Source organism: Oncorhynchus mykiss, chromosome 7 (assembly GCF_013265735.2).
Source record: "Oncorhynchus mykiss isolate Arlee chromosome 7, USDA_OmykA_1.1, whole genome shotgun sequence".
NCBI lineage: Eukaryota > Metazoa > Chordata > Actinopteri > Salmoniformes > Salmonidae > Oncorhynchus > Oncorhynchus mykiss.
The window spans coordinates 87,908,212-87,930,501 of NC_048571.1; the positions used below are offsets into that span (position 1 = coordinate 87,908,212).

Here is a 22,290-nt window from a genome sequence, read left to right on the forward strand (position 1 = left end):
GTCCGTGCTACGCTTATAACAACAAGAAATCTAAGATGTGTCAAATAAATGATATCCAGCTCAGGAGTCCAGCTATACATTTGGTTTGCTAACTTGATAGCAAGTGGCTAAGTGGCTATCCATACTGCACCCCGCCTGCACCCGCTGGGCTGTGTCGGACTCCCGCCCACTAGCGCATGAACTGGCCCCAAACCCAACCACAGTCCCGCTATGTTATTTTTGGCACATGTGACAAAGCTCACTTTTCCGAGCAATGTTGCGCCATAAAGGCAATCTCAAATTCGCAAAAAGAACTCAAGAAATATAGATTCAATTACCAGAGATTCTCCCGTGGCCCATTATATTAAGCCATCTGTATTACTGGGCTATATCAGCCAATGCGTATACCTAGGGTAGGTCTAACGGAAAACAAAACAGAAAGATCTCAGTTTACAAATAATCTACGGGACAGGAGAAATATTCTCATCTCAGTCGTCCGTCTGACCGCCGGCTCACAGCATGAGAAATGATCTGTGTCGGGACCCGCGGAAATGCAGCCCTCTACCGTACACACCCCGGTACAGAAACGCTATGAAAATCTGGATACCACCAACCCTAGGGCGTATGTGTGGGTATTGTTGGTGCAGTGTCAGTGACCGCAGCGCACAGCCTAGTACAGCAGTACTCAGGGACTATTTGGCTATCAGCTCACACAAATTTCCTAGAAGGCAAAGGTCCGGATGGACACGGATTCATCGGTGTAGAACCCCCGCGACCCCCGAACTCTTCACACCCCTTGCTGGCGGAGGACATTTAGCATGTTAAAGCTCAGTAACTATAAATAGTTCTAAGGTCTGTCAGTGAACAACATGAGGACAAACTCCGTGCACTAAACACAATATTGCACCTTGTGAATCCATTCTACTGTTACAACTTCAACAGCAATAAGTTGAGTTTTTTTTTACAAAATAAAGAATTCAGTACCCGCGGTACGTAGTGGGTCTGGATTCAGACAGCGGCTCGCCAGTTGAGTATGTCTGGCCGAGTGACTCATAAAATAATTCATTTATCCTAAGGCTGTTCTAGACAAAAGAATATCGGTTGACCAATCGATTGGTCTAAATTAAAAATTTAAAAAAGTGTATTTCTCCATATAGAGACACCATATAGAGACACCCTATGTTTGAATAAAATCAACTATATGTTCGCTACGGAGCTTGTCTGATGCTTTAAGCACTGTGATTAAAATTTAAGACACGAATGACTAAAAATGAGAGTGCCAGAGATCAATATAACCTAGCCAGAAGAAGAAGAACCTTCCACCAGCTGCTGTTAGCGTTCAGCAACCTTTTCCAGTGCCAAGTTCTCCTACCATTTTTACTGATCTGCGTGCCAGTTAGGATTTTCATATGGACATTTTCATTGAACAGTTTCATGTATAATAAAGTTTTCATATCTCAAAATAAATGTGGTTACTAAAAATTCTAAATTAAAATGATACAAATCTCAAAGTAACTATTGCCAATATGTAAAAATAGCCTACAATAAAAGCCAACAAATAAAAACATTGCAGCCTGCAGGTAGAAAATATTCTGATAAAAATAAATATCCTATAAAATCACATTGGCTACACATGGCCTGTCTGCAAGGAACTAGAAACATTGTATCAACTATTAACCTGGTCCAGCCCAATCGTGCTAGCAAACAGGCAACATTGTATAAGTGAGTTAAGACAATATTAAAATAGTATCAAATCCCCAAATGGGAGTAGTTACAGGCCTAGATTTATAGGCCAACATTTGCGCTCAGGCCAGGTAGACTAGTCCTACTTCTATACTGACAGGAGCGGCTCCACACAAGTGACAAATCATAAAAATAGAATTAAAACAAACCAAGTGTAGACTACGGTTGTGCGCTCTGCAAACAACATGTCCACTCTTACGACAAGACTGTAATAAATATATTGAATGCGTTAACAAAAATGAACGTAACCAAACAAACATTGTAGATTCTAAAAAGGTAATAAAAACAGTGAAATGGACAACTGGTGATACTGGTGTACGACCCCCGCTGCCTCTAAATGGATTTGTCCACTCAGATAGGTGTGAATCAGACATTCCTTTCATGGGCCATATTATTATTCATTTTAGATATTTACCATTGCTCGACTAAAGAAATCTTGGGTCGACCATCAGCCAATCAACCAAACCATTGACCAGTCAAAAAAAAAAAAAATGGGGTCATTTAATTCAAACGCATTCTCTCTGGTCATATAGACTATGGATTAGGATGGAGATTAGAATAAAGCAGGCATCTGGGTCAACTTGGGACCGTGCCATGTACCGAGTAGAGAACCAGGTGTCTGGGTCTCCTTGGGGCCGTGCCATGTACCGAGTAGAGAACCAGGTGTCTGGGTCACCTTGGGACCGTGCCATGTACCGAGTAGAGAACCAGGTGTCTGGGTCACCTTGGGACCGTGCAGGGAGCCATGTTCTGAGTGTAACTGTGAGCCTATTAGAAAGATGACATGGTTTCCTGCTCCTCAAACGAATGTACTACTGTGGAACTTACATCATCCACAGAGAGGACAAAAGCTCTACTGTACACACACACACACACACACAAAACCACATCTTAAATAGAGACAAACACTCCATTATGTAAACACACTATAGATGCTGCTCTTACTCCACACACACCATCAACTGTAGTGTAAACCACACTGCCTGCCTCAACCGTCCAGGGGCAGGCAGAGGCCTCAACACTAGTGGCAGAGTGAATGACAATGAGCTCTAGTACTGACTAAGCTAGTTGTGCAACGCTACATCACAGTCCGTTTATAATCAAGGTCTAACTATAGGCCCTAAATCTGTTCGAGGTGAGAGGTCATTGGGCTGGCTGCTGTGACATGGCAAATAAACTATAACGCTGTACACAGGATGCTGTTCAAATCAAATATTTTTATATTTGTCACATGCTTTTGTAAAACAGGTATAAATAGTGAAATGCTTGCTGACGGGTCCTTTTCCAACAAAAAAAATATAAATTAGTGATACGATTAGTTACAGAGAGCACCACCAGCTAATAACGTGGCCAGATACAGAGAGCACCACCAGCTAATAACGTGGCCAGATACAGAGAGCACCACCAGCTAATAACGTGGCCAGATACAGAGAGCACCACCAGCTAATAAAACGTGGCTAGATACAGAGAGCACCACCAGCTAATAACGTGGCCAGATACAGAGAGCACCACCAGCTAATAACGTGGCTATATACAGAGAGCACCACCAGCTAATAACGTGGCTATATACAGAGAGCACCACCAGCTAATAACGTGGCTATTTACAGAGAGCACCACCAGCTAATAACGTGGCTAGATACAGAGAGCACCACCAGCTAATAACGTGGCTATATACAGAGAGCATCACCAGCTAATAACGTGGCTATATACAGAGAGCACCACCAGCTAATAACGTGGCTATATACAGAGAGCATCACCAGCTAATAACGTGGCTATATACAGAGAGCACCACCAGCTAATAACGTGGCTATATACAGAGAGCACCACCAGCTAATAACGTGGCTAGATACAGAGAGCACCACCAGCTAATAACGTGGCTATATACAGAGAGCATCACCAGCTAATAACGTGGCTATATACAGAGAGCACCACCAGCTAATAACGTGGCTATATACAGAGAGCATCACCAGCTAATAATGTGGCCAGATACAGAGAGCACCACCAGCTAATAACGTGGCCAGATACAGAGAGCACCACCAGCTAATAAAACGTGGCTATTTACAGAGAGCACCACCAGCTAATAAAACGTGGCTAGATACAGAGAGCACCACCAGCTAATAACGTGGCTAGATACAGAGAGCACCACCAGCTAATAAAACGTGGCTAGATACAGAGAGCACCACCAGCTAATAACGTGGCTAGATACAGAGAGCACCACCAGCTAATAACGTGGCCAGATACAGAGAGCACCACCAGCTAATAACGTGGCTAGATACAGAGAGCACCACCAGCTAATAACGTGGCTAGATACAGAGAGCACCACCAGCTAATAACGTGGCCAGATACAGAGAGCACCACCAGCTAATAAAACGTGGCTATATACAGAGAGCACCACCAGCTAATAACGTGGCTAGATACAGAGAGCACCACCAGCTAATAACGTGGCTAGATACAGAGAGCACCACCAGCTAATAATGTGGCCAGATACAGAGAGCACCACCAGCTAATAACGTGGCTAGATACAGAGAGCACAACCAGCTAATAAAACGTGGCTAGATACAGAGAGCACCACCAGCTAATAACGTGGCTAGATACAGAGAGCACCACCAGTTAATAACGTGGCCAGATACAGAGAGCACCACCAGCTAATAACGTGGCTAGATACAGAGAGTACCACCAGCTAATAACAGCTAATAACAACTCGCTTTCATGTAGTCCGCCATCATCTTCTTTGTCTTGTTGACATTAAGGGAGAAGTTGGTCTAGCAGCAGTATACTGTAGGTAGGGGTAAATAATAGACAGTAGCAGCAGTATACTGTAGGTAGGGGTAAAGGACAGTTGCAGCAGTATACTGTAGGTAGGGGTAAAGGATAGACAGTAGCAGCAGTATACTGCAGGTAGGGGTAAAGAATAGGCAGTAGCAGCAGTTTACTGTAGGTAGGGGTAAAGGATAGACAGTAGCAGCAGTATACTGTAGGTAGGGGGCAAAGAATAGGCAGTAGCATACTGTAGGTAGGGGTAAAGGATAGGCAGTAGCAGCAGTATACTGTATGTAGGCGTAAAGCATAGGCAGTAGCAGCAGTATACTGTAGGTAGGGGTAAAGGATAGACAGTAGCAGCAGTATACTGTATGTAGGCGTAAAGCACCGTGTGTGTTGAGTGTGAAAGTGTGTGGCATCAGTATGCATGTGCGCACATTATGCGTATATATATATATATATATGTCAGTGAGGGAGTTTGTAAAATAGAAGGGTCAATGCAGGTAGTCTGGGTCCATTTAGCAGACTTATGGCGTGGGGATAGCTGTTCAGGGTCCGGTTTGTTATCATTTAATTACCATAGTGAATTATCGTTATGTTTGTTAATGTGTATATTAATCCCATAAGGGATGGGTTGCCTATTTGACCATTTATTTAAATTAATTGGGTACCGTTTGCTGTGTGGAAGCAGAGAGAACAGTCTAACAATATTTTGTCCCTTCCTCTGACACCACTTGGTATAGAGGTCCTAGACAGCAGGAATCTCAGCCCCAGTGACCTACTGGGCAGTACTCCACACCCACTCTTGAAGCTCTCAACTCGCTTTCCTGTAGTCCACCATCATCTTCTTTGTCTTGCTGACATTAAGGGAGAAGTTGGTCTAGTATCAGTATACTGTAGGTAGGGGTAAAGGATAGATAGACAGTAGCAGCAGTATACTGTAGGTAGGGGTAAAGGATAGATAGACAGTAGCACCAGTATACTGTAGGTAGGGGTAAAGTCACTAGACAACAGGATAGATAATGCCAGGCCTCCGACCTCCCTGTAGGTTGCCTGAGGGCCGGTGATCATTCCTACCACCATTATGTCAAACTTGGTGTTGGAGTCCTGCGGAGCCACGCAGTCGTGGGTGAACAGGGGTACAGGAAGGGACTAAGCACACACCCCTGAGGGGCCCCCATGTTGAGGCTGAGGATGGCGAATGCATTGTTGCCTACCATTACCACCTGGGGGTGGCACGTCAGGAAGTCCAGGATCCAGTTGCAGGGGGGAGGTGTTTAGTCCCCAGGTCCTGAGCTGAGTGATTAACTTGGAGGGCACTATGGCGTTGAATGCTGACCTGTAGTCAATGAACAGCACTCATTTTCTTCCTCTTGTCCAGATCAGAGAGGGCAGCATGGAGTTCAATAAATATTGTGTCATCTGTGGATCTGTTCGGACGGTAGGCGAATTGCAGTAGGTCCAGGGTGTCTGGGATGATGGTGTTGATGTGAGCCATGGCCAGCCTTTTAAAGCATTTCATGGAGCGAAATCAGCCGTCCGTAACAGCTGGTACTTTCATGCATGGTTCAGTGTTGCTTGCCTTAGCTCGTCAGGTAGGCTCGCGTCACTCGGCAGATCGTGGCTGGGTTTCCTTTTGCAATCCGCGATAGCTTGCAAGAACTGCCACATCCGTTGACAGTCAGAGTCGGTGTTGTAGGGTTCAATGTTAGTCCTGTGTTGACGCCTTGATGGCTCGGCGGAAGTCATATAGGATTTCTTAAGCGTCCAGATTAGTGTCCCGCCATTTTGAAAGCGTCAGTTCTAGCCTGCATGGCATGTGCTTACGGTCACTGAGGGGACGTTGTCGCTGCACTAAGTAATTCTCTTTTTTGCGTCTGCTGAATACTTCCCACCTAGTTCTATACTGCAACTCAGGAGGAACGAGCCATGAGCTAAGAAACGGGAAACACTGATTTAGACTACTAGAAAATATTGTATGACAGTATATACACACAAACAGTTTAAATGGGAATGATTTGATATTGATTAGTCTCCAGTAACTGATGTTCAACCTTTGACTAGTTTAACTGCCAGTATCAAATGTCTGCCAGTGTTGAACGTTAATGCCGGCCTCCAGACTTGGCCGGGGACACACTGATAATGTCTGTGACACTGTGATTGTGTATCAGCTGATGTGACATTGTACAGCCTCTTTGGCTGATGTTTAGAGAACATTTGGTGCTGTCTGATTTAATATATACACAATGCCTTGTCAGAGGACACCCATTAGACATTTTCTCTGCTTCTGTACTGAGAGGAGTCTCCCTGTTGCAACTTGTAATTAGAACTAAATTATTTATGAGACTATATCTGTGACTGCGCTTCTCTTTTGTTCACTTGAAAGTCCCCTTTACACACCCTAACCTTAAGTGTTTCACAAGCTCCATGGCAACCCAGAACACTTCCTCCCCATTTCCTAGATCAAATCAGGTTCATGATTTGCATGAATAAAATATGGTGACGTTAAGATACGGTTAAGTTTCCATCATGACACCGTTATAGAATCACAACTGGAGACATAATCTTCATCTGTTTATGAAGCTCCTCTTTCCAGACGATTTTCACGCCTGAAATCTCTAACTCCACTGTAAGACAGATGTTTACCTTCGTGATAATATACAAATTAAAAAAAAGACTAAATAGGTTTGATTTTGCTCCTTTAAAAGACCTTTATTTTTATGTATTAGTAATAATTATGTCAAAAGGAACGAGATTGTTGTGAAAGTTCAACTTTCCCCTTCCTATCCTGCCAACAGTTGGTTCACCTTTACATTTCATGGGCATCTCACGATATTAAACTAGCCCATTGCCCTAGTCAGACTTACCTGGCCGCTTACCGGAGTTGTGCTATACTCCACAGCGCGCTAACAGGTCTCACTCTAGTTCTAGCTGTGTTGTACCGGTGCTGGCACAGAGTCAAAAAAGACATGACCCAACACTACCCTCCAGTGTGCTAACAGGTTTCATTCCAGTTCTAGCTGGGCTGTACCGGTGATGGCACAGAGTCAAAACAGACAGACAAAACCTACAGGCTCATTGTGATAACAGTGACTCTGGTGTAGTCTACTGCTCTACTTTAGTCTACTACATGCTGCTGGAAAAAACAGCATCAGGACTTCCTTCCTGGTCATTTCAGTTACATTAATCTGTCTCAAACTTAGTCTACACATGAACAAAAAAGGTATTGACTTGCAAGCACTGATACACACGTCAGGTTACCTGATAAGCACTTGGCTTCACGCAACCAGGTAAGCTCCAACCACAATAAGTAGACAGACCGTCTCGTCAGACCCGTCAGTAATATCCCCGGTGGTTGATCAACGAGGATCTTCAGTTCAACTACCTCTGTTCTCTCAAAGAGAACACTACTTCTGTATTTTCAAACCAGCCTGTCACAATCACTCACACACACACACAGCACTGCAGGAACAACCTCCCCACAGTACCTGCCCCTCCCAGGTGGAAGAGTCAAAGAGCGCCCATACACGGATTGTCCCTCGGGTTTCCTCAACATTTTACTGCCCATCTGCTAAGCTAACTGCAAATGATAAGGATGCATCCCTTGTGATGTTCATAAAGAGAGCGAGATGACGTAAAACTGGAGCAGGACAATAGCAGTTGGACCTGTGTCTGTCTGGCCTTGTGGCCCACAAAACACCGTGTTTACATAAACCAGTACAGGTATAACACGGTTCTCTACAGGTGCACAACAGGACACAGGTTGGACGGCATTCCATTTCACAAGACAAACCCTGTGACAGGTGAGTCCCATACAAATGGAACATCTGGCTGTCCGGACAATAGAGATACATTTCAGAGGAACGAACAAGAATGCACTTTTAATACCAACTTAGAGTGATTTAGAGCTTTTGTCAAGTAGTTTTGAAAAGTGCTCACATGCCAAAACGGGTATGAAAAATGTACTGTTTCTCCATTATGTGTGTGTGTGTGTGTAATGTCCTGCAAAAACTAATGTTATTTTGTGTTACGTAACAGCCTGATTCTAAAATTGAGAAACCCAACTTAATCTTTCTATCTACACACTCCATAATGACAAAGCAAAAACCGGTTGTCATCGTTAGCTACAGAAATACCTTATTAACATACAGTTGAAGTCAGAAGTTTACATACACTTCGGTTGGAGTCATTAAAAATCCACTCCACACATTCCTTGGTAACAAACTATAGTTTTGGCAAGTCGGTTAGGACATCTACTTAGTGCATGACACAAGTAATTTTTCCAGCAAATGTTTACAGACAGATTATTTCACTTATAATTCACTATATCACAATTCCAGTGGGTCAGAAGTTTACATACTAAGTTAACTGTGTCTTCAAACAGCTTGGAAAATTCCAGATATTTATATCATGGCTTTAGAAGCTCCTGATAGGCTAATTGACATAATTTGAGTCAATTGGAGGTGTACCTGTGGGTGTATTTCAAGGCCTACCTTCAAACTCAGTGCCTCGTTTCTTGACATCATGGGACAATCAAAATGAATCAGCCAAGACCTCAGAAAAATAATTGTTCATCCTTGGGAGCAATTTCCAAACGCCTGAAGTTTCCATGTTAATCTGTACAAACAATAGTATGCAAGTATAAATACCATGGGACCACACAGCAGTCATACCGCTCAGGAAGGAGACGCTTTCTGTCTCCTAGAGATGAACGTACTTCGGTGCGAAAAGTGCAAATCAATCCCAGAACAGCAGCAAAGGACCTTGTGAAGATGCTGGAGGAAACAGGTGCAAAAGTATCTATATCTACAGTAAAACGAGTCCTATATCAACATAACCTGAAAGGCTGCTCAGCAAGGAAGAAGCCACTGCTCCAAAACCGCAATAAAAAAAGCCAGACTGAGGTTTGCAACCGCACATGGGGACAAAGATCGAACTTTTTGGGATTAATGTCCTCTGGTCTGATGAAACAAAAATAGAACTGTTGGACATAATAACCATTGTTATGTCTGGAGGAAAAAGGGGGAGGCTTGCAAGCCGAAGAACACCATCCCAACCGTGAAGCACGGGGGTGACAGAAAATAAATAAAAAGCTGAAATAAATTAACTATTATTATTCTGACAATTCTCATTCTTAAAAAAAAAAGTGGTGATCCTAACTGACCTATGACAGGGAATTTTTTACTAGGATTAAATGTTAGGAATTGTGAAAAACTGAGATTAAATGTATTAGGTTAAGGTGTATGTAAACTTCTGATTTCAATTATAAGTATTCAGACCCTTTCAAAATTGAGCTCAGGTGCATCCCGTTACCATTGATCATCTTTGAGATGTTTCTACAACTTGGAGTCCACCTGTGGTAAATTCAATTGATTGGACATGATTTGGAAAGGAACACATCAGTCTATATAAAAAAAGGTCCCAAAGTTGACAGTGCATATCAGAGCAAAAACCAAACCATGAGGGCGAAGGAATTGTCCGTAGAGCTCCTAGACAGGATTGTGTTGAGGCAAAGATCTGGGGAAAGGTACCAAAAATGTGTCTGCAGCATTGAAGAACCCCAAGAACACAGCAGTCTCAATCATTCTTAAATGGAAGAAGTTTAGAACCACCAAAGACTCTTCCTAGACCTGGCAGCCCGGGCAAGCTGAGCAATCGGAGGAGAAGGGCCTTGGTCAGGGAGGTGACCAAGAAAACACCACACCAATCAAACCTTTATGGTAGTGTGGCCAGACAAAAGCCACGACAGCAGCTTGGAGTTTGCCAAAAGGCACCCAAAGGAGTCTGACCATGAGAATCAAGATTCTCTGGTCTGATGAAACCAATATTGAACTCTTTGGCCTGAATGCCAAGCGTCACATCTGGAGGAAACCTGGCACCATCAATACGGTGAAGCATGGTAGTGGCAGCATCATACGGTGGGGATGTTTTTCAGCGGCAGGGACTGGGAGACGAGTCAGGATTGAGGGAAAGAAGAACGGAGCGAAGTACAGAGAGATCCTTGGCTTAAACCTGCTCCAGAGTGCACAGGACTAGAGAGAGCGTGAGAGGTTTAGGGTTAGGTTTTTTGGGTTAAGGTTAGGGTAAGAGTATAGGTTACGGTTAGGTTTAGGGAAAATAGGATTTTGAATGAGACTGAATTGTGTGTCCCCACAAGGTTAGCTGTACAAGACTGTGTGTGTGTGTGTGTGTGTGTGTTTTAGAGGTCGCATTGTGAAGTCCACACATTGCGATAGGGGGGCAGGGGTCAGCAGCGACAACGGAGGGAGAGAGCGATAGGAGGGCAGGGGTCAACAGCAACAACGGAGGGAGAGAGAGCGATAGGAGGGCAGGGGTCAACAGCAACAACGGAGGGAGAGAGAGCGATAGGAGGGCAGGGGTCAACAGCAACAACGGAGGGAGAGCGAGCGATAGGAGGGCAGGGGTCAACAGCAACAACGGAGGGAGAGCGAGCGATAGGAGGGCAGGGGTCAACAGCAACAACGGAGGGAGAGCGAGCGATAGGAGGGCAGGGGTCAACAGCAACAACGGAGGGAGAGCGCGATAGGAGGGCAGGGGTCAACAGCAACAATGGAGGGAGAGAGCCATAGGAGGGCAGGGGTCAACAGCAACAACCAGTTTGACAGAGACGGCTGTTAGACCTGATGTGTTGCTACACGAGCTCAGCTAGCCAACGTCGCCATGACATCGCCTACAAGTTTGATCGGGGAATTCTATTAGAGAAGCAGTTTCTTCATAGGGTACAGTATCTGCCGACACTCCCAGACTTTAAATTAAAGTCAACTTTTATTCCTGTGCACTTTGCTTCTAAAATCAAATCTTTCAGTGATTCACTCAATGCACACAGCCCACCAGTGCTGTTGCATGGTGAAATAGCTGTAACTTTAGGATTCAGATATCTTTGTGAATTACCAGATAACAGCAGAAATACTTAACTGCTACTGCAGCATTTATGCTACTATAAATCAAAGGGCCATACTTGACTCTTTTTTTAATGCCAGCAGCAGACCACTCTGCATCCCACTGCTGGCTTGCCTCTGACGCTAAGTAGGGTTGGTCCCTGGGTGGGAGACCAGATGCTGCAGGAAGTTTTGTTGGAGGGCCGAGCAGTGGTGACCAGTCATTTTTATTTGTGTGTGTGTGTGTCACGTAAGAGTTTGCAAACAATGAAAAAAAATACAAATGAAATGATTGAGTTAATAAAGCAGCATACAAACATTGTCTATTGTTTTCTTGAGTACGGGAGCTCCAATGCAGGTGTTTCAGCCTAGCTCAGTGCTTTCTGTGGTGGAGTGACGGGAAATATGGAGCGTAAGAGCTGGTAATGTTCTCTAGTAAAGTCGTGATTGGCTCAGTGTTCTGTTCACTCATGGCGACACTACGTCACCGCAAAATCGACAGGGAGAGCTCAAAATTCTAGGCCCTTGGGTACCGCTTTAGAATTAAATTCGAAGTGCCCATCCAAGAAGGTCATTGGCCACAGGTCAAATCACGTTACATGTACCGTAGCTTTGCTTGGACTGATCATGTCCACATACTTTCTAAATCTTAGCTAGCAGTCACCATGAATCAAGTCGACAATATACTGGCAAATCCTTAGCAATCCTTGTCATATAAAGAGAAATAGATAAAAAGTACCAGTGCTAATCGGTCATAAACATTACACAACAAGTTGGAAATTGCAAATTCAACAATGAGTGTTCTGGAAAGAATCAGTGGCTAACTGCAAGCATTGTAAAGCAATCACTAGCCTGCGTGTGTGGTCCAAGTCTGGGTTTAAGGCTCTCTTTTCCAAGCTTAAAGGGATAAACATTCAACATTGGCCATGCTGTCAATCCAGCATGACTTCTGCCGCTTTCAAAACAGGGAAAATACGTTTTGAACGGTCATCCAACTGGAAATTCCAAGTCGGGAACTCGGGCCTCTTTCTAGAGCTCCAACCTGAAGATCACTGACGTCATGATTCAACCGTGTTTTTTCCCCTTGAGTACACAGTTGTCTTTGAAAGCATCATAAATCCAGAGAATATCAGACTGATGACAAAGTTATGACAAAATTTGCCCACGAAGGTCAAGTGACCACAGCAAAACAAGATGAGACCAAAAATGTATCGTATGCTGCTGCATAAATTATGTAATATACGAGGGAGATATGTATACTGTAGCTAAGTAATTGTTGTTGTGTAATAAGATTGCACATGTGCCTCACCCTAATAATTTGGTCTATTTAGCCCTCTTCGTTTTACCTACTGTTCTGACTTTGTGGTGCACATGTAGTCTAACCTGTTTTAGAGTAATATAATTGTCTGCTTATATGCCCCCGTTATTTATCCTACGGTTTTGACTTGGTGTACAGCAGAGCTGCCCAAACCTCTTCCTGGAGATCTACTGTCCTGTAGGTTCAGTCCAACTCTAATTTAGCATATCTGATTCTGCTAGTTAAGGTCTTGTTGAGCAGCTAATAAGTATAATTAGGTGTGTTAAATTAGGGCTGGACTGAAAACCCACAGGAAGAGGGATGGACTGAAAGCCCACAGGATGGAGGGATGGACTGAAAGCCCACAGGATGGAGGGATGGACTGAAAACCCACAGGAAGGAGGGATGGACTGAAAACCCACAGGAAGAGGGATGGACTGAAAACCCACAGGAAGAGGGATGGACTGAAAACCCACAGGAAGAGGGATGGACTAAAAACCCACAGGAAGAGGGATGGACTAAAAACCCACAGGAAGAGGGATGGACTAAAAACCCACAGGAAGAGGGATGGACTAAAAACCCACAGGAAGAGGGATGGACTAAAAACCCACAGGAAGAGGGATGGACTAAAAACCCACAGGAAGAGGGATGGACTAAAAACCCACAGGAAGAGGGATGGACTAAAAACCCACAGGAAGAGGGATGGACTAAAAACCCACAGGAAGAGGGATGGACTAAAAACCCACAGGAAGGTAGATCTCCAGGAAGAGGGATGGACTAAAAACCCACAGGAAGGTAGATCTCCAGGAAGAGGGATGGACTGAAAACCCACAGGAAGGTAGATCTCCAGGAAGAGGGATGGACTGAAAACACACAGGAAGGTAGATCTCCAGGAAGAGGGATGGACTGAAAACCCACAGGAAGGTAGATCTCCAGGAAGAGGGTTGTGCAGCCCTGGCGTACAGGGAGAATACTGTAAAAAAAAAAGTCCCATGTTCTGAATTCTGTCACTGTACATTTCAAAAGTGCTAAATAAAGTTATATTGACGAAGTCAGTCCTAGCTCACTCGTTAATGTCTTAATCGAAATTACGGAGTGCCTCTTACTCGCTCGTCGTCCCCTTGCGCCACAGCTTGTACATCACAATTGTCAGTAGAAACCGCATTTGTTTAAGCACACAGATGGGCTCTGTGAGGAGACGCAGAAACAGTGTGGGGGCTGAGCAGCTGTCTCAGTCATCCCAACCTCCTCGTTGTCTACCTCTCCTCCTCCTCCCTCCATCTCATACAGCAAGAGACCCCGCCGCTGGTCTCCTAGCGACCCCATCGCTGCTCGTTGGTAACAACAGTTGAATGGTAATGCCAGAGTGCAGAACTATCGGCTACATATTAGTACTACTTGCACGTATTTAATTAACCTCTCTACTACTTACTCTGATCGTCGTCGAGCCTCCATGCCGTCAGGTAGAAACAGCTTGATTGTAGACACTATGCAGCCATGAGTGACTGGAACACACAAACGGGTTATATTAACATCAACACCACCAAAATCCTATATAAACATGACCAACAGTAAAGATTCACTGATAACGCTCCGGGAAAAATGACAGTTAGAAGATCCATGTAAAAGTTGCATTCTCCCACAGTCTCTAAAGCAGGGTAAACATCTGTCTAATACAGGCAGGCCAACACACACAGCAAGTCCAGTCTAATACAGGCAGGCCAACACACACAGCAGATCCAGTCTAATACAGTAGATCCAGTCTAATACAGGCAGGCCAACACACAGCAGATCCAGTCTAATACAGTAGGTCCAGTCTAATACAGGCAGGCCAACACAGAGCAGATCCAGTCTAATACAGGCAGGCCAACACACAGCAGATCCAGTCTTACAGTAGGTCCAGTCTAATACAGGCAGGCCAACCACACAGCAGGACCAGTCTAATACAGGCAGGCCAACCACACAGCAGGTCCAGTCTAATACAGCAGATCCAGACTAATACAGGCAGACCAACACACACAGCAGATCCAGTCTAATACAGGCAGGCCAACACACAGCAGATCCAGTCTAATACAGTAGGTCCAGTCTAATACAGGCAGGCCAGTCTAATACAGGCAGGCCAACACACACAACAGATCCAGTCTAATACAGTAGGTCCAGTCTAATACAGGCAGGCCAACACACAGCAGATCCAGTCTAATACAGGCAGGCCAACACACACAGCAGATCCAGTCTAATACAGTAGGTCCAGTCTAATACAGGCAGGCCAACACACACAGCAAGTCCAGTCTAATACAGGCAGGGCAACACACACAGCAGATCCAGTCTAATACAGGCAGGGCAACACACACAGCAGATCCAGTCTAATACAGGCAGGCCAAAACACACAGCAGGACCAGTCTAATACAGGCAGGCCAACACACAGCAGATCCAGTCTAATACAGGCAGGCCAACACACACAGCAGATCCAGTCTAATACAGTAGGTCCAGTCTAATACAGGCAGGCCAACCACACAGCAGGTCCAGTCTAATACAGGCAGGCCAACCACACAGCAGATCCAGTCTAATACAGGCAGGCCAACACACACAGCAGATCCAGTCTAATACAGTAGGTCCAGTCTAATACAGGCAGGCCAACCACACAGCAGGTCCAGTCTAATACAGGCAGGCCAACCACACAGCAGGTCCAGTCTAATACAGGCAGGCCAACACACACAGCAGATCCAGTCTAATACAGTAGGTCCAGTCTAATACAGGCAGGCCAACACACACAGCAGATCCAGTCTAATACAGTAGGTCCAGTCTAATACAGGCAGGCCAACCACACAGCAGGTCCAGTCTAATACAGGCAGGCCAACCACACAGCAGGTCCAGTCTAATACAGTAGGTCCAGTCTAATACAGGCAGGCCAACCACACAGCAGGTCCAGTCTAATACAGGCAGGCCAACACACACAGCAGATCCAGTCTAATACAGTAGGTCCAGTCTAATACAGGCAGGCCAACACACAGCAGATCCAGTCTAATACAGGCAGGCCAACACACACAGCAGATCCAGTCTAATACAGTAGGTCCAGTCTAATACAGGCAGGCCAACACACACAGCAGAACCAGTCTAATACAGTAGGCCCAGTCTAATACAGGCAGGCCAACACACACAGCAGATCCAGTCTAATACAGCAGATCCAGTCTAATACAGGCAGGCCAACACACACAGCAGATCCAGTCTAATACAGACAGACCAGATTTTAACGTATTTACATGGGTTCACAGTGCGGACCGAACCGTGCGGACCGAACCAAGGTCCCTGCACCAATACATGTACAGTTACAACCATATGGGCTGGTTTCTACCATGTTTGTTATACCAGTTATTTCCTTCTTTTAAATTATTATTTTTTTTATCAGTGAAGGGATATGAGCAAGTGTAGACTTTGTGAGGAAGGAGAGAATTAGGACGTAGCCCTTATGGTTGTGTTGGCCGCTACAGGTACCATAACGGTGGACGTATTTCCCAGAAGGCCCCCATTTAACACAACTGAGGGATTTAAGACTAGACATCAGAGTAACCTCTGGTAGACATGATAGAAATGTAAAAAACAGGTTTTATTCCCAATAATGTGTCTCTCTAACTTGAACCGTTTAAGATAGTGAATATTATGACCAACACCTTCTATAACAACCTGCCACTACCCAGCTGGCCTGACCAACACCGTCTATAACAACCTGCCACTACCCAGCTGGCCTGACCAACACTGTCTATAACAACCTGCCACTCCCCAGCTGGCCTGACCAACACCTTCTATAACAACCTGCCACTCCCCAGCTGGCCTGACCAACACCGTCTATAACAACCTGCCACTACCCAGCTGGCCTGACCAACACCGTCTATAACAACCTGCCACTCCCCAGCTGGCCTGACCAACACCGTCTATAACAACCTGCCACTCCCCAGCTGGCCTGGCCAACACCGTCTATAACAACCTGCCACTACCCAGCTGGCCTGGCCAACACCGTCTATAACAACCTGCCACTCCCCAGCTGGCCTGGCCAACACCGTCTATAACAACCTGCCACTCCCCAGCTGGCCTGGCCAACACCGTCTATAACAACCTGCCACTACCCAGCTGGCCTGACCAACACTGTCTATAACAACCTGCCACTACCCAGCTGGCCTGACCAACACCGTCTATAACAACCTGCTACTACCCAGCTGGCCTGACCAACACTGAAAGAGAAGACTCTCGGGAACACGTCGGTTTCCCCTCTAGAACTCTGATGTGTACTATCCATACACTCTGTGTGTGTGTGTGTGTGTACCTTTGCGCGTGTTCTCTGTGACATCAACTCCAAACTGGATGGTGTCGCCAGAGAGGACCTCGCAGGGGGGGCTTTCCTCAGACCCCCGGCTCAGACGCTGGCTGTTGATGAACGTCCCGTTACTGCTTTTAGTATCCTGGAGGTAGAACTGTAGGAAACACAAGAAATAAAGAGTTAGTCTATGGATCGTAAATACTATAGTAACCACAGGAAAATATAACAGGATATATACACACAGTATATAGGTGGAACAAAGCACGTATTTCAACCAAACCGTTCAGTACAAGGAATCCGAATGAATACTGAAAATATATACAGTACCAGTCAAACGTTGACACCTACTCATTCAAGGGTTTCTCTTTATTTTGACTATTTTCTACATTGTAGAATAAATAGTGAAGACATCAAAACTATGAAATAACACTTATGGAATCATGTAGTAACCAAAACAGTGTTCAACAAATCAATATATTTTACATTCTTCCAAGTAGCCACCCTTTCCTTTATAACAGCATTGCACTCTGGGCATTTTCTCAAGCAGCTTCACCTGGAATGCTTTTCCAACAGTCTTGAAGGAGTTCCCACATATGCCGAGCACTTGTTGGCTGCTTTTCCTTCACTCTGCCGTCCAACTCATCCCAAACCATCTCAATTGGGTTGAGGTCGGGTGATTGTGGAGGCCTGGTCATCTGATGCAGCACTCCATCACTCTCCTTCTTGGTCAAATAGCCCCGACACAGCCTGGAGATGGGATGGCGTATCGCTGCAGAATGCTGTGGAAGCCATGCTGGTTAAGTGTGCCTTGAATTTTAAATAAAAATCACAGACAGTGTCACCAGCAAAGCACCTCCACACAATAACACCACCTGTAGAACCACACATGTGGAGATCATCCGTTCACCCATTCTGCAACTCAAAGACATAGCAGTTGGAAGCAAAAATATAAAACATGGACTCAAAAAGACAGATTTCCACCAGTCTAATATCCATTGCTTGTTTCTTGGCCCAAGCAAGTCTCTTCTTATTGGTGTCCTTCAGTAGTGGTTTCTTTGCAGAAATTCAACCATTAAGACATGATTCATGCAGTCTCCTCTGAACAGTTGATGTTGAGATGTGTCCGTTACTTGACCTCTGAAGCATTTATTTGGGCTGCAATCTGAAGGTGCAGTTAACTCAAATGTACATATCCTCTGCAGCAGAGGGAACTCTGGGTCTTCCTTCCTGAAGCGGTCCTCATGAGAGACAGTTTCATCATAGCACTTAGTTTTTGCGACTGCACTTGGACTTAAATGTTTCTTCTTCAAATGTTCTGTATTGACTGACCTTCATGCCTTAGGATAATGGACTGTCGTTTGTCTTTGCTAGTTTTAGCCATAATACGGACTTAGTCTTATATCGTAAAAGACCATCTTCTGTACACCACCCCTACTTTGACACAACAAAACTGCTTTGCAGTTACAGAATGCAGCCTTCCAGGTGACAACCTCGTGAAGCTGGTTGAGAGAATGCCAAGAGTGTGCAAAGGGGGGGGCAGGAAGTCTGGTGGTTAGAGCGTTGGACTAGTAACCGAAAGGTTGCAAGATCGAATCCCCGAGCTGACAAGGTTCAAATCTGTCGTTCTGCCCCTGAACAAGGCAGTTAACCCACTGTTCCAAATCAAATCAATTTATATAGCCCTTCGTACATCAGCTGATATCTCAAAGTGCTGTACAGAAACCCAGCCTAAAACCCCAAACAGCAAGCAAGGCAATCATTGTAAATAAGAATGTTCTTAACCGACTTGCCTAGTTAAATAAAAGGTTAAATAAAATAGAGTGTGCAAAGCTGTCAAGGCAGAGGGTGGCTTCTTTGTAGAATCTCAAATATATTTTGATTTGTTTAACAATTATTTTTTTGTTACTACATGATTCCATAAGTATAATTTCATAGTTTTGATGTCTTCACTATTATTCTACAATGTAGAAAATAGTCCAAATAAAAGAAAAATCCTTGAATGGGTTGGTGTCCAAACTTGACTGGTAATATATATTAATATATGTAAAACTGACCATCCTACCAATCCTCGACTTGGCGATGTAATTTACAAAATAGCCTCCAATACCCTACTCAACAAACTGGATGCAGTCTATCACAGTGCAATCCGTTTTGTCACCAAAGCCCCATACACTACCCACCATTGCGACCTGTACGCTCTCGTTGGCTGGCCCTCGCTTCATACTCGTCGCCAAACCCACTGGCTCCATGTCATCTACAAGACCCTGCTAGGTAAAGTCCCCCCTTATCTCAGCTCGCTGGTCACCATAGCATCTCCCACCTGTAGCACACGCTCCAGCAGGTATATCTCTCTAGTCACCCCCAAAACCAATTCTTTCTTTGGCCGCCTCTCTTTCCAGTTCTCTGCTGCCAATGACTGGAACGAACTACAAAAATCTCTGAAACTGGAAACACTTATCTCCCTCACTAGCTTTAAGCACCAACAGTCAGAGCAGCTCACAGATTACTGCACCTGTACATAGCCCACATATAATTTAGCCCTATCAACTACCTCTTTCCCAACTGTATTTAATTTATTTATTTATTTTGCTCCTTTGCACCCCATTATTTTTATTTCTACTTTGCACATTCTTCCATTGCAAAACTACCATTCCAGTGTTTTACTTGCTATATTGTATTTACCTTGCCACCAAGGCCTTTTTTTGCCTTTACCTCCCTTCTCACCTCATTTGCTCACATTGTATATAGACTTGTTTATACTTTATTATTGACTGTATGTTTGTTTTACTCCATGTGTAACTCTGTTGTTGTATCTGTCGAACTGCTTTGCTTTATCTTGGCCAGGTCGCAATTGTAAATGAGAACTTGTTCTCAACTTGCCTACCTGGTTAAATAAAGGTAAAATAAAATAAATAAAAACGTTAACAGTATGTCCCAACGCACAACGAGAATAGACTAAGCAGCTGCCAACACCTCAAATATGTTGACATATTTACGACATCACCCCAGTATCTCCACCACCGGATCAAGAAAGAAACAAAACTACTAAAAAATAAAAAGTCTCCCCTCTACATTCAAGGAGCCATGGCAGCTGATTCTACAAGAGCAATGTGTTTTTAGCCACAGATATGCATCCATTCTGGGGTGGTTTAGAAGAATCAAGTGTATTTTCAGCACCTCGTGAAAGTACTCAAGCCACTTTACGAACTTCGCCCTCCTGCACCCATTTTAGCAAAACAGGTAGCACCCACTCTATGTAAACAAGCTAAAAAGCCAAAGCAGTCTATGAATTAGCCAATACACCCTGCATTACTCTACAGATGAATGGGCCTCCAGGGCTACTTAACTGTGACTAGCCATCGCATTACCCTGGTGTGGGAAATTACAAATACCGTTGCCACGGACACACCGCCTTTAGGAGTGTCACACTTCTCGCCAGTGGAAAGCATAGGCCTATACTATTTACATATCGATTTCACATAGCAATTTATTTTAGTGTTGTTGATGAGTAATAGTGGTGTTTTCATTTCAGTAAATACAAAGTGTTGTTATTCCTGATGGAGCTCTCATCAGGCCCCACACACACACATACCTCATGATCATATGGAATCAGGAATTCCAATAATTTATAGTTATTTAAGAAAATAATTTAACTGTTAGCATTTCATTTTCCTGCTGTATCAAAACCGAACCCTAACCCCAGAACATACCGAACCGTGGGTTTGGTGAAACATCACACCTTATCCTAACCAACGGTTTGGTCACAGCTTCCAGGAGAACAGAAGTAGACAAAACCAACAGGGTTGCCAGAACGAGCGGGTCCCTCCAGGTTGCCAGAACGAGCGGGTCCCTCCAGGTTGCCAGAACGAGCGGGTCCCTCCAGGTTGCCAGAACGAGCGGGTCCCTCCAGGTTGCCAGAACGAGCGGGTCCCTCCAGGTTGCCAGAACGAGCGGGTCCCTCCAGGTTGCCAGCTGTCCTGGACATGTAGGGGTTGTGTGGTGGAGAGAAGCACCTGCATTCAACACAGGAGCGCCGTGTTCTGGTGTGTTCCCAGATAAAGCCAGGCCGCGTGCCGTGTTCTGGTGCGTTTTGAGGTAAAGTCGAGCCGGGTGGTGCGTTTTGAGGTAAAGTCGAGCCGGGTGGTGCGTTGAGGTAAAGTCGAGCCGGGTGGTGCGTTGAGGTAAAGTCGAGCCGGGTGGTGCGTTGAGGTAAAGTCGAGCCGGGTGGTGCGTTGAGGTAAAGTCGAGCCGGGTGGTGCGTTGAGGTAAAGTCGAGCCGGGTGGTGCGTTGAGGTAAAGTCGAGCCGGGTGGTGCGTTGAGGTAAAGTCGAGCCGGGTGGTGCGTTGAGGTAAAGTCGAGCCGGGTGGTGCGTTGAGGTAAAGTCGAGCCGGGTGGTGCGTTGAGGTAAAGTCGAGCCGGGTGGTGCGTTGAGGTAAAGTCGAGCCGGGTGGTGCGTTGAGGTAAAGTCGAGCCGGGTGGTGCGTTGAGGTAAAGTCGAGCCGGGTGGTGCGTTGAGGTAAAGTCGAGCCGGGTGGTGCGTTGAGGTAAAGTCGAGCCGGGTGGTGCGTTGAGGTAAAGTCGAGCCGGGTGGTGCGTTGAGGTAAAGTCGAGCCGGGTGGCGCGTTGAGGTAAAGTCGAGCCGGGTGGTGCGTTGAGGTAAAGTCGAGCCGGGTGGTGCGTTGAGGTAAAGTCGAGCTGTATGGTTGTATTAGGAAGTCCCTAAAAAAAAGCTATTAGCATTGCAAAGGGCAGCAAACTCCACATGCAGTCATTAACACTGACTGCACTTCGCTGATCATGTTCCCCCAACTCCCCACTGAGACACCCAGGAAACAGTTACTAAGGAAGAGAATAAGGTGCCCTAATAACTCACTCCAAATTAACACAATGACAGACACGTTCCTTTCCCCACTGACACACACTGGAAACAGTTGAGGATAAGGTGCCCTAACAAGTGTTACTGAAGAAGAGGATAAGGTGCCCTAACAAGTGTTACTGAGGAAGAGGATAAGGTGCCCTAACAAGTGTTACTGAGGAAGGGGATAAGGTGCCCTAACAAGTGTTACTGAAGAAGAGGATAAGGTGCCCTAACAAGTGTTACTGAGGAAGAGGATAAGGTGCCCTAACAAGTGTTACTGAAGAGGATAAGGTGCCCTAACAAGTGTTACTGAAGAAGAGGATAAGGTGCCCTAACAAGTGTTACTGAAGAAGAGGATAAGGTGCCCTAACAAGTGTTACTGAGGAAGAGGATAAGGTGCCCTAACAAGTGTTACTGAAGAGGATAAGGTGCCCTAACAAG

At 45.1% G+C, this 22,290-nt stretch overlaps 1 protein-coding gene across 16 annotated transcripts in view; it reads right to left on the bottom strand.

The window, feature by feature from the left end:
• slmapa (sarcolemma associated protein a) overlaps positions 1-22,290 on the bottom strand; it is a 136,997-nt gene that overhangs the window by 91,181 nt on the left and 23,526 nt on the right. For 14 of the 16 annotated variants that reach the window (XM_036984317.1, XM_036984313.1, XM_036984314.1 and 11 more), the window contains exons 2-3: positions 16,997-17,144; positions 14,111-14,183 (exon numbers count right to left, since the gene is read on the bottom strand). In XM_036984317.1, coding sequence (XP_036840212.1) covers positions 14,111-14,183; positions 16,997-17,144 — 221 coding nt within the window. Of the gene's footprint in view, positions 1-7,349; positions 7,373-7,743; positions 8,067-14,110; positions 14,184-16,996; positions 17,145-22,290 lie in introns of those variants that run through there. The other 2 variants (XM_036984322.1, XM_036984323.1) reach the window with 2 other exon arrangements.